The sequence below is a fragment of the Rhincodon typus genome, chromosome 23 (genome assembly GCF_021869965.1).
Source record: "Rhincodon typus isolate 14 chromosome 23, sRhiTyp1.1, whole genome shotgun sequence".
Classification (NCBI taxonomy): Eukaryota; Metazoa; Chordata; class Chondrichthyes; order Orectolobiformes; family Rhincodontidae; genus Rhincodon; species Rhincodon typus.
Window position 1 is genome coordinate 5,061,998 of NC_063354.1, and position 13,341 is coordinate 5,075,338.

The 13,341-nt window shown below is 42.8% G+C and overlaps 1 protein-coding gene across 1 annotated transcript in view; it reads right to left on the minus strand.

Moving 5' to 3' along the window:
- LOC109917602 (beta-2-glycoprotein 1-like) overlaps positions 1–10,773 on the minus strand; it is a 34,916-nt gene extending 24,143 nt beyond the window's left edge. Inside the window, exons 1-2 of the mRNA XM_048610812.1 lie at positions 10,571–10,773; positions 2,542–2,715 (exon numbers count right to left, since the gene is read on the minus strand). Of these exons, the coding sequence (XP_048466769.1) occupies positions 2,542–2,715; positions 10,571–10,637 (241 nt within the window). The 5' untranslated portion in view covers positions 10,638–10,773. The remainder of the gene's footprint in view (positions 1–2,541; positions 2,716–10,570) is intronic.
- Positions 10,774–13,341: the final 2,568 nt, after the last annotated feature.

Genomic DNA, 13,341 nt, shown 5'->3' on the forward strand with positions numbered 1-13,341 from the left:
ATGATGCTGCTTGGCCTGCTGTGTTCATCCAGCTCTACACCTTGTTATCTAAGACTCTAAAAGCTTGTGTCTTCAATTAAACCTGTTGGACTAAACCTGGTGTCATGTGACTTTTGACCTGGGTGTGTTTACGCTCTGCATTAACCACGCTATTGAGCTTTCCTTTCCGTTGGGCCACCCATGAACTAATACTACCCCAGTGCCAAGCAGGAGGGCATCACATGTCAATACCAAATTTCACTTGAGATCATACTGTCTGAACACATTAGAAGATGATAGCTGTTTCCCTGAAAGCTATGGCTTGGCTACGCGATCATTTCCAAGGCTGCCCCTTTTTTTAGAGTTGATGCAAATGTGCCAAGGTGGAAGCCAGCTTACGTATGAACTTTCTGTAAATAGTTCATCAGCCCAAGGAAAGACCTAAGTTCTGGTTCAGATATGGGAGCCAGGACACCTTTGATTGTCCTCATTTTATCTTCCAACCAAGTTGTACCCTTAATCAGTAAAGGTTCCCTGCAATAGGTTCTCAGTCTAGCCAAGGTCTTGCACAAACTTAAGGGTTGGAATTCAGAGCGAATTTTATTAGAGACTGGTTCTGCAATCACTGAAACGGTTGCACCGGTATCGACCTCCATTAGAACTGGGTGACAATTTAACCAGATGTTTATTTTGATTGTTTCTGATTTGGATGTTGCTAAGCAATTTAAGTGTTCCAAACCAGATGTAGGTGGAATTTCCAGGGTGTGTAGTATGAGTTCTCTTACTCTATTTAAGTCCAGTGGGACTCTTTAGCTGTCTTGAGTCTGCATACCGGCAGCAGCTACAATGGTTTGTTGGCCCGAATGCTGAAGAAAATTTTACTTGTTTGGCCGCGACTTGGCATCGTTTTGGGTTTTGCTGTGGGCTGACATAGAGATCCTCTGTTCAGGATACATCCTGAGTGAGGCTATGCAATTGCCTTCATTCAAGTAGTGTTCCCCAAGCTCAGTCGGCCGGGTGAGGGTATCCACTTCCATCTGAAGACCCTGCAATTCATATGCGCCACTTGCCGCATTTTTCAATTATAAAGGCAGTCGTAGGTCCTGTTTGAAGTCCTGTTGGCTTCAGCTAGTAGACGCTTTTGCTTGGTTACCTCGTTAATGCCACATACCAAGTGGTCTCTCAGCATCTCATTAAGGGTTAAACAAAAGTCACATTACTCTGCCAGTTGTCTTAGTCCTAGTCAAAAATCCCAATACGGATACCCCAGTTTTCAAAACGCCGAGTAAAACCAATAGCATCTCAGAATTAGAGGAGGGTTGGGGTCATAATATTCCTTAACTAAATCTGTCAACTCTTGAAAGGTTTTACTATTTGGTGCCTCAGGAAGCATAAGGTTCCTAACAATCCAAAAGGCTGTGGGTCCACAAGCTGTCAGGAAAATTACTTGTCGCTTTTCATCTGCCCCAATGTCATTTGCCCGGAAAAAATAATGCATTCTTTCTACGTACTGAGCCCAGTCTTCAACAGCAAGATCGAATGGGTCAACTTCCCAAATAACAGAATGATGCCAGAAATGCTTACCCCAACTCAAAGACGACTGTTGTGAATGAATTTCTTTAAGAGCATGTATTTCTCTCATTGCCACTGAAATAAATCCAGAGAAGCCGGTATCCCATCACAAAGTAAACTTTTATTTATACATGGAAAGTCTTTTCCACTGCTCCAGCTCCTTCACAGCCAGCTCTCAGAGCCAACAGAATGTCTGACACTCCTATTTTTATCTGCCTTCCTGATTGGATCAGATTTACAGTCCCAATCAGGGAACTCATATTCTAAGAGGTCCACCTGGCTGAACCCATTACAATCACTACAGAGTGAATCGAATCAGCTGACAACTGGCATCTGGAATGTTAGAAACATCTGGACTAGACCAAAATGTCAAGGGCGCTGCCTCTCACCTCACCTCTGGAATTCAGACCTTTCGTCCACCACTTCTGGCATCAGATTACTGTCAATGCTTCAGCCTTATCTTTTGTAATGATGTACTGGGCTCTTTGATTATTAAGGACGAGGATATTTGTGAAGCTTCCTCCTCCAGTGTGTTGTTTAATCATCCACTACCATTCACGACTGGATGTGGCAGAACTACAGAGCTTAGAACTGATCCATTGGTTGTGGGATCATTTAGCCCTGTCTATCACTTGCTGCTTATGCTGTTTGGCATGCAAGTAGCCCTGTTTGGTGGCTTCACCAGGTTGACACCTCACCTTCAGGTATGCCTGGTGCTGCACCTGGTGTGCCCTCCTGCATTCTCCATTGAACCAGACTTGGTCCCCTGGCTTTGTGGTAATTGTTGAGGGGGGGCACGCTGGGCGATAAAGTTACAGATTGTGTTAGAGTACAAATTAACACCATCAGAGCCATGATCAAGAACTGTTCTCAGAAAAAGTAGGAACTGATGTTATGATCTGAAATTATTGAACTCAGAGTTAAGAGTTGGAGTTAAAATTGTAAATTAAAAGTTTAGTTGCATTGGTAAGAATTTGTTTGTTCACTTACGCACACACTTGATTCTGGGTCTTTCCCAAACTCCACGCTTTGGACACACCAACTTATTGAAACCTTGCCCTATGTACCCAGGTCGACAGAAATATGCTGCCTCTTCTCCAGGTTCATACACTGTTTTTCCACTCATGACATTCCCATTGTTGATCTCTGGTGGTCTGCCGCATGCTAAAGATAGAAGGAGAAATCTGTTATGAATTTTAGTGCAATGCATTTTTACTTTTTTCAAAGTACTTTGTCATATCCTTTCATGATCCCCATTGCAACATCTCATATCATTTCCAACTGACAGAAGGAAACATGGAATTAGAAGAGATTGACTTGGCACATTCCACCCATTCATGCAACAGCCATGGTGAATAGTATGAATTCCACTTCACTCATTTAATCCACACAGTTCAGCAATAGGCACTAAGAAAATTCTAATCGTAAAGAGAAAGTTGAATAACATTGACATTTGACTTTTCAATCAACTAGTGCTCACTCAAACTTACTAAAACAGCCAAAACTCCTCCATCCAACAGTGATGAAAAAGGGTGTCAGGGTCTGAAAGGGTTAATTCTGAAGAGCGCCTTAAGAATTACCAAGTATGATAATGTCTCATTGACTTTGTGGTAGAAAGGCTTAGGATCTTAAAGGAGTAAGACCTACTTTCTGGGTCTTCCTCATTGTCTCTGTAACAATGTCTGTCACATCAGTGTAATTTGTACTTAGTTGCTGTCATGCAATAAACTCTATCTTGTTTAATACAATAGCCTCTTTTCATTAGACTACCAAATGGTTTTCCTCGACTCACTGGACCAAACAGATACTGAATAATCTCTTTCCTAAAAGAGAAACTGAGTACAGAGAGCAGGGATTGTCATACAATAAATGGCTGTCATCCAATGCCCCAATGCACAAAGACAGTGCCTTTGGCACCATTCCATCTGTCACACAACAATGCCTAATACCATATGCACCATAAACCAACCCCAACAATACCATCCTCAACCCCAGCACCATCAAGCACCAACTCTCTACTTGACACACTCTCTACTTAAAGGCCCAATTAAGGGAGATTTCACTTTCTCCCCCACTGCCACTTTATTCGCATCAGGGCCGGGGTCATCATCTTCAGTTGGATCCATGGCCCTAATATCAGCCTGTTAATTGGCTGCTGCCTACAGAACACTACCCCAAGGCTCCGCCACCAGCTACAGTGGGCTCAGTTCCTGCTCTCACTCCCAGCTGTGGAACTAAAGCTTTCACCAAAACACTCATCCCTCAATCATGCAGGTTCAAGCCTGCTCTGACTAAACTCATTCCTGACACTCTTTCTGCAAAAATTCAATCATGCCATCACTTCACTCTGCATCCCTATCATTTTTGAAGCTTATCCAAAGATGACACTTGCAATGATGCAATATCCTGGTTTGGCCACATCTGGAGTATTGTGTCCAGTTCTGGTCGCCTCATTACAGGAAAGATGTGGAAGTGTTGGAAAAGATGCAGAGGAGATTTACCAGGATGTTGCATGGAATGGAGGGAAGGTCTTACGAGAAAAGGTTGAGAGAGCTAGGGCTTTTCTCTTTAGAACGACGAAGGATGAGAGGTGACTTGATCGAGGTGTACACAATGATCAGAGGTATAGATGGAGTGGACAGCCAGAGACTTTTTCCCAGGGTGGAGGTGGCTATTACGAGGGGACATAGTTTTAAAGTGAGTGGAGGTAGATATAGGGGAGACGTCAGTGGTAGGTTCTTTACTCAGAGAGTGGTAGGGGCGTGGAATGCATTGCCGGAGATGGTAGTGGAGTCGGCCTCATTAGGGGCATTTAAGCGGCTATTTGATAGGCATATGGATGATAGTATAAGGTAGCGGTGGAGGTTAGATAGACCTTAGGTTTAGGGTAAAAGTTTGGCACAACATCATGGGCCGAAGGGCCTGTACTGTGCTGTACTGTTCTATGTTCTATTCCCTCAGGACGACATGGCAGTATCAGCCAGGGTTATGTGTTGTTCTGAAGAAGGGTGACTGGAGCCGAAACATTGACTCTGCCCTCTGTCTGAAGATGCTGCCAGAGCTACTGAGTTTCTCCAGCAATTTCTGTTTTTGTTATGTGACCAGGTCTTGGAGTGGGGATATACTCACAACCTTCAAATGCAAAAGTGAAAATGCTACCAAGTGAACTCTGGTAACACTGAAACTCCTAGACTTTAGCATCTATGCTGACTCTGTATTATTCCATACCACTTGCAGTCCAACAAGTGATAGGAATAAAAGTTAGCTGCATTTACAAACAGCTTTTCAGGCACCAGCAGCTCTGCATCCTGTGTTTTTTTAATTTTCAACTGCTTTCATTCTCCCTCAATGGGAAGTTGCTGCATAAGGAATTGCAAGTGTCTGCCCATCCTGAAATGTCTGACTGCTCTCATGGGACAGACGCCTGATGGTTCAACTCAGACAGGATCATCAGGACACTCCTGAACTCACAATTATAACAAAGAAGTAAAGCTGAAATATCTGAGTGGAAATCTTACGAAAGCCAGTTGATCTTTAGGATTATAGTGAAATGGCAGGAAAGTGGATGTGAGGAATTTCGGATCATATTGAATGACAGAGCAGGCTCGAAAGGCTGAACGACTAACTCCTGTTCCTATTTATTATGGTCTTATATTCAGCAGGTTCCAATAAGAGGTCATTTGTGCTGTGTATGTGAAGTCGGGAAAAGGGGTTAACCATGTTGTTCTTAGTTGAGGAGAACTCTTTTCATCCAGACTGCCATGGGTCTTCAGGGTTCCCTACCCTCAAGATACTAAAGGAATTGAAGAGTATGGGATAGAGCAAGAAATGGAGGTGATAGAATAATTGAGCCATGGTCTTTTGATTGGTAGAGCAGACTCAAGGAACTGAATGACCGACTCTTACTCCCAATTCTGCTGTTCATGAAAACAAGACATATCATTAAAAACCCACAAGCTCTATTCAAATTTACCATTTTTAAAATAAAATCGGAAGAAACTAGAGGAGACCATGTTTGTCATTGATTTCTTTTCCTTTTTTTCTCACTTTGGTTTGTTTTCATTTACATTTTTCTTCTATTTTTCTTTATCTCTATGTTGCTACCTTCCTCTCACTCTGCCCTCTCCTTATTGCAGTCAGGTTTCAACAGCCCAGGAGGTTCCTGAAGAAGTCAATAGCCCAGCATTCTGCAACTGCAAAACTCTTTCCCATTACATTCCATATATATCCTGCTGGGATTTCTGTTGAGCGTCATTTGTGTTTTCAACATCTTTCATTGCAAAAATAAATTTGCAAACAGCAGAAAGTGTGGTAACTTTGACCTTTTTGCTTTATTTTAACATTTACCAATAAATGTCATAAGGAGACTGTGACCTTTCAAGGAGTTTTTACTTCTACATTTCGGATAATGTTTGTGATCAGTGAAGCAAAACGAGACAGCAGTTCAACAGTGCAATGCATTGTTATTGCATTCTGTTTATTCAGCAAACTACAGCTCCAGAACCAAACTTACATAATCAGCAAGTTCACCACTTAAATTTGTTAAAAGAGGATAGTTTCACAAACATATTTACATAAGAACATAAACAATGGGAGTAGGACTGTTGAGCAATAAGACCACTATCTCTACACTTTACTGCACTATCCCATATTCCCTAACTGTCTTTGTATCCAAAAATCCATTGATCTGTGACTTAGAATCCTTACAGTGTGGAAGCAAGACATTTGAGTACACACCAACCCTCGAAAGATCCCACCCCATCCCTGTAACCCAGCATTTCCATGGCTAACCCACCTCGTTCGCACACTATGGGTAATCTATCATGGCCAATCCGCCTAACCCATGTATCTTGGAGGAAACCAGAGCACTGGAGGAAACCCACACTGAAACAATGTGCAAATTCCACACAGACAGTTGCCTGAGGCTGGAATCAAACCTGGGTCCCTGGCACAGTGAAGCAGCCTTGCTAACCACTGAGCCGCCATGCTACCTTTGAATCTACTTAATGACTGAAAATCTCCATCTCTCTGCAGTAGAGAATTCCAAAGGTTCCCAACAATTTGAACAAAGAAAAATCTTCTCATTTTAGTCTTAAACGGCTATTGTTTTATCCTGAGACCATGACTGCTAGTTCTAGAATCCTCCATTCACAGGAATATCCTCCTAGTGCCAAACCCCTTCAGAAATTTTACGTGGTTCAGTGAGATCACTCTCTTTCAGCTGCAGCTCACTTGGTAATGCACTCTCGTCTGAATCATAGGTCACTTAGTAAGAGTCCCAATCCAAGGCTCGAGCACAAAAATCAAGGCCGAAGCTCCAGCACAGTAGTGAAGGAGTGCTGCACTGTCTGTGGTGTGATCTTTCAGCTGAAACATTAAACCTTATCTGCCAGGTTGGATGAAAGTATAAAAACTCATGGCAGTAATTTGAATAAGAGTGGAAGGACTCTCTCTGGTGTCCTAGCCTACATTTATCTCTCAACCAGCATTATCACATTGTTGTTTGTGGATAATTGCAGTACACCTATTGGCTAACATGGTTCCTACATCACAACAGAAACGATGCATCAAAAGTATTTTACTGGCTTTAATGCACTCGAAGGCATTGAGTGGTCATTAAAATTGCTATCGAAATGCATGTCTTTCTAACATTCTTTTAAAATCTAGGGTATATAATCCTATAATTCTCATTCCGGGAGTCTTGAGAACCTTAGTTGCATGCTTTCTAAGCCAAGTATGTATTTCATTAGCAACAATAAAATACTACAATACATAATAACGTTTAATATACTGCAACAGGACAGCCAGAAACCATTCAGCTATATCTGATTCTGATTCATATATGCAAAGGACTACTGCCTGATCTATCTGCATAATCAATCTGCAACTGTGACATGGTGGCTCACAGCACCAGGGACCTGGGTTCAATTTCAGCATCAGGCAATTGTCTGTGTGGCTTTCCTCTCACAGTTCAAAGCTGTGCAGGTTAGGTGGAGTAGCCATGCTAAATTGTCCGTAGTGTCCAGGCTAGGTGGGTTCGCCATGGGAAATGCAGCGTTATAGAGTAGGGGGTGCAAGTACAGCACAACAAAGGAAATAGTTCCTTAGCTAGTTTGAAAATTAATATTTCCTCCTTGTGAGTTCTCAATAGCCTCCTTAGATTGTTCAGAGCATATGTCCTTAAGTCAGATTACAAGTGCCATTACCAGATCGACCTGGGAACTGGAGGAAGAATACGTATTGGTCCTGGGGGAAGTGCAGTGTAGATTTACCAGAAGGTTAAATTACAGAAAGAGATTACACAAACTAAGGTTTTGTTCTCTTGAATTGACAAGGTTAAACGTTTTCATGATCTTTAGAGGAATCCGCAGGGTAAAAAGCGGTAAATTGCTTCTGCTGGATGGGGAGTCTATGGCTGGGAGACAAGGACTAGTGGTTATGGCCAGACCTTTCAGGAGGTAAGTTAAAAAACACTTCTACATGCAAAGGGTAGGAGAAGTTTGGAACTCTCTTCTACAGGGAATGATTTCTGCTAGATCACTTGTTACTTTTAAAACTAAAGGTGTTAGGCAATATGTGACAAAGTTGGGAATATAGTGTTGAGACAGAGATCAGCCACAACCTCATTGTACAAAAGTACAAAGCACAAAAGTACAAAGAAAATTACAGCACAGGAACAGGCCCTTTGGCCCTCCAAGCCTGCGCTGGTCCAGATCCTCTATCTAAACCTGTCACCTATTTTCCAAGGATCTGTATCCCCCTGCTCCCTGCCCATTCATCTATCTGTCTAGATACATCTTAAATGACGCTATCGTGCCCACCTCTACCACCTCCGCTGGCAATGCATTCCAGACACCCAGGACCCTCTGCGTAAAGAACTTTCCACTCATATCTCCCTTAAACTTTTCCCCTCGCACCTTGAAATTGTGACCCTTAGTAACTGAGTCCCCCACTCTGGGAAAAAGCTTCTTGCTATCCACTCTGTCTATACCTCTCATGATTTTGTAGACCTCAATCAGGTCCCCCTTCAACCTCCATCTTTCTAATGTAAATAATCCTAATCTACTCAACCTCTCTTCATAGCTAGCGCCCTCCTTACCAGGCAACATCCTGGTGAACCTCATCTGCACCCTCTCCAAAGCATCCACATCCTTTTGGCAATGTGGCAACCAGAACTGTACGTAGTATTCCAAATGTGGTCGAACCAAAGTCCTATACAACTGCAACATGACCTGCCAACTCTTATACTCAATAGCCTGTCCGATGAATGAAAGCACGCCGTATGCCTTCTTGACCACTCTATCGACCTGCGTTGCCACCTTCAGGGTACAATGGACCTGAACACCCAGATCTCTCTGTGCATCAATTTTCCCCAGGGCTTTTCCATTTACCACAGTTCGCTCTTGAATTGGATCTTCCAAAATGCATCACCTCGTATTTGCCTGGATTGAACTCCATCTGCCATTTCTCCGCCCAACTCTCCAATCTATCTATATTCTGCTGCATTCTCCAACAGTCCCCTTCACTATCTGCTACTCCACCAATCTTAGTGTCATCTACAAACTTGTTAATCAGACCATCTATACCTTCCTGCTGATCATTTATGTATATCACAAACAACAGTGGTCCCAACACGGATCCCTGTGGAACACCATTGGTCACAGTTCTCCATTTTGAGAAACTCCCTTCCACTACAACTCTCTGTCTCCTGTTGCCCAGCCAGTTCTCTATCCATCTAGCTAGTACACCCTGGACCCCATGCGACTTCACTTTCTCCATCAGCCTACCATGGGGAACCTTGTCAAACGCCTTACTGAAGTCCATGTATATGACATCTACAGCTCTTCCCTCATCTATCAACTTTGTCACTTCCTCAAAGAATTTAATTGTATGGCAGAACAGACTGCAGAAGATAAACAGCTTCATCCTGATCATATGTTCAAAGTGAATCTTCTGTATGTTGAAGTTATAAAGTGGATGGAATATATTCTTAACTAGCTAATAAAAAAAATAATTTATTAACATAAGAACATAAGAAAAAGAAGCAGGATTAGGCCACCTGGCCCCATGAGCCTGCTCCACCATTCAATAACATCATGGCTGATCTTTCTGTAGATTCAGGTCCACTTACTCGTCCACTCCAATAGCCCTTAATTCCTTTACTGTTCAAAAATATATCTATTGTTTCCTTAAAAACATTTAATGAGGTAGCCTCAACTGCTTCACTGGGCGGGGAATTCCATAGATTCACACCCTTTGGATGAAGATGTTCCTCCTCGACTCAGTCCTAAATCTGCTCCCCCTTATTTTGAGGCTCTGCCCCCTAGTTCTAGTTTCACCTGCCAGTGGAGACAACCTCCCTGCTTTTAATTCCTCCACAGTTTTATATGTTTCTAGAAGATCCACCCTCATTATGCTAAATTCTCATGAGTATAGTCCCATAAGCCAAACCCCTCAATTCAAGAATCAACCTAGTGAACCTTCTCTGCACCCCCTCCAGTGCCAATACATCCTTTCTCAAATAAGGAGGCCAAATACTCCAGGTGCGGCCTCACCAATACCCTATACAGCTGCAGCATAACCTCCTTATTTTTAAACAACATTTAAAAATACTGAATTTTTTGCATTTTCAAATGTTGGTGAGTAAGCTGGTCTGAATAGCCCTGCAAACCAACCACAATTGCCAGCCTGAGAATATACTTGGATTACCTCTTCCCAGACGAAGTGACAGTGGAAGGCTGAGTCACCCAGATCACAGGAATCTCAGATTTGATCTCTACCTAGTCAGTACTGTGGAAATATCCCTGTCAGAATGCAACACAGCTATGATGCAGCCTATTTGTCTGCAGCCTGGTATTCACCATTTTAACTTGAACACTGGATCAATTTGGTGAGATGTCCACACCCCGGGGGTCAAAACCCAGCACGGACTCAACATCTCCTGGAGAGGGTTGGGAAGAGAGATTAATGGAAAAAAAAGACAGAAGTTCATTAAAAATTGAGTACAAGACTTACTTACCTGTCGAAACGTATTTGCAAAAATACAGCTGAGAAACTAATGCAAGGAGGAAATACTTGGTCATCATTTTCCAGGATTCTCATAGGCTGAGTTGCTGAGAACACAAAGTGAGATGTTGCTGCAGCTAAGGGGATCACAATGCTCTGAAAGTCTGACCTGACCAAAGAGGGTGCTTACATATTACAAAACTCTGACCAAACCAATGGAGGAATAGGTTACTGACCATGGCAATGTGAAAACATAAATCACATCCCCTTCTCTCAATGACATTGTGAAATATTTCTGTATTTCTCAATCAGCACAAAGTAAAGAGATAGACTGTTTGGGGTTTTGAGTTCATTGATGATGCAGACAGAGTGTCCTAACTCTCTTGGACATTGACCAAAGTTGGACACTCTTTAAGCGATCTTGCTTTATTTTTTATTTTAAGTTAATGTGAATGGTGCCTATTCATGGCAACGGTACACACTTTTCACTATATATTACATTGAATACATGTGACAATAAAAGATTCAACACATGAGTTCCATAGCCTGGGCAGTTAAAGATAGATAATTACTGGAAACCTGAAATAAAACGAACTGCTGAGAATGGAAGACAGGCTGAACAAAATCTAACACAAAACAAATCCATTCAGATCCGAGGGTGGGAACCTGACCTTCCTCTGCTGCTGTTAACTAATGACCAGTTAATTTCCAATACACTGTGCTGTGATTTGCTTTCTATTTGATTAGGCTTACAGCTCAGGGTATGGTGAAGGTATTTTGATTGTGATACGAACAATAACGGGTAGGAATTGTTGTCATGGATAATGGTGGTTAACCTAGTGCTCCCTGTACATTGTTACGATCTTTGAAGAGGAGAAAGAGTGGAGCTAGTTGAGGTATAGCATTGAACTAACTGGCTCACTTATTCAGAGTACTGGCACAGGCACAATGGGCTGAATGGCCTTATGTACTGTAAATTGCTAGGAATTTATGGAATGATAAACAGCAGCTATGTTACTGGACCTATAATCCAGGAGCCAACACTCAAACCCTACCAAGCAGCTGAGGAATTTAAATTTAGCAAATAAATAAATCCTGAATTTAAATAAAATCTAGTAGCAGTAGTGATGGCTATGCCACTAAGCGGGTTGTTGCAAAACATGGTCTGCTTTGCTAATATCTTTTATGGGAAGGAAATCTGCTGTCCTTATTGGGTCTGGCCATATGTGACTCCAGATCCACAGAACTGTGGTTGAACATAAACTGCCCTCTACAATAGCTGAAGAAGCCACTCAATTCGAGGACATTCAGGGATAGATAAAAAATACTGGCCTTGCCAGTAATGCCCAAATCCTGCGAAAGAGAAATAAGAAAAGTCAAACCCTGATGTTAATTTTCCATTCTAATCTGTTGCTGACTGTCTATGTCACCGACTCATTGCAATCTGGTGATTTGCCACCTTGCTGTAGTGGAGGGGATTGAGTGATCCCCAGATCAATGTTATTGGGAGCTCTCGACTCCTGGCAGGGCCACTCACATCTGTAAGGTCAGAGGGGAGGCCCTAGACAAAGTACAATCCAAAACAAGTCCTTAACAGTGATTCAGGCTGAAAATTTCATATGACATCAACGGCTATGACAGCAGATGAAGACAACAGCAGTGGGGAGATCCCCAGTCATCGAGATTGTCTTGCCACTGAAACTGGATCTACCTTCTGTCAAAGACAATGTGTCTGCTAACGTGCAACAGTATTCCCATGTTCCCACTTCCTGGAAATACCTGCCAAATATGTTGTTGGAGATGTGGTTCTAGGATCGGCCTCATCGGCAACATAAGGACCTACAGAACCCAGGACCAGTGACACAGGTGGACAATCACACTCGTGAGTGATTGTCAATGATGGTTGCGAAGGTGATGTGGCACGGCCCAAATGAATGGAGTTGTAATCATTTATCCACCTTCAGTTTTACTTACTCATGGGACATGGGCTTCATTGACTGGCCAGCATTTATTGCCCATTCTTGGTTGCCTTTCAGAAGGTGGTATCGAGCTGCCTTCTTGAACCACTGCAGTCAATTTGCTGAAGGTTGACACACAATGCCCTTAGGGGGGGATTTCCAGGATTTTGACCCAGCGACAAATGAAGGAACAGTGATATATTTCCAAGTCAGGATAACGATTGGCTCGGAGGGGAACTTGCTAGGGCTGGTGTTCCCACGTATCTGTTGTCCTTGTCCTTCTGGATGGAAGCGGTCATGGGTTTAGAAGGTGCTATCTAAGAGACTTTGATGAATTTCTGCATGTGCATCTTGTACATAGTACACACAGCTGCTACTGAGCATGGGTGGCAGAGGTAGTGGTTACTTTTGGATGTGGTGCTGATCAAGCGGGCTGCTTTTTCAAGGATGGTGTTAAGTTTTTTGCATGTTTTTGGAGCTGCAGCCATCCAGGCAAATGGGGAGTATTCCATCACACTTCTGACTTGTGCCTTGTTGATGGTGGACAGGCTTTAGGGAGTCAGGAGGTGAATTACTTGCTGCAGTATTCTTAGCCTTTAACCTGCTTTTGTTAGCCTTGATGTCAAAGGCTGTCACCCACACTTCACCTCTGGAATCCAGCTCTTTTTGTCCATGTTTGAACCAAGGCTGCAATGAGGTCAGGAGCTGAGTGGCCCTGGAGGAAACCAAACTGGGTGTCACTGAGCGGGTTATTTCTGAGATAACAAGGTGTAGAGCTGGATGAACACAGCAGGCCAAGCAGCATCAGAGGAGCAGGAAAGCTGAC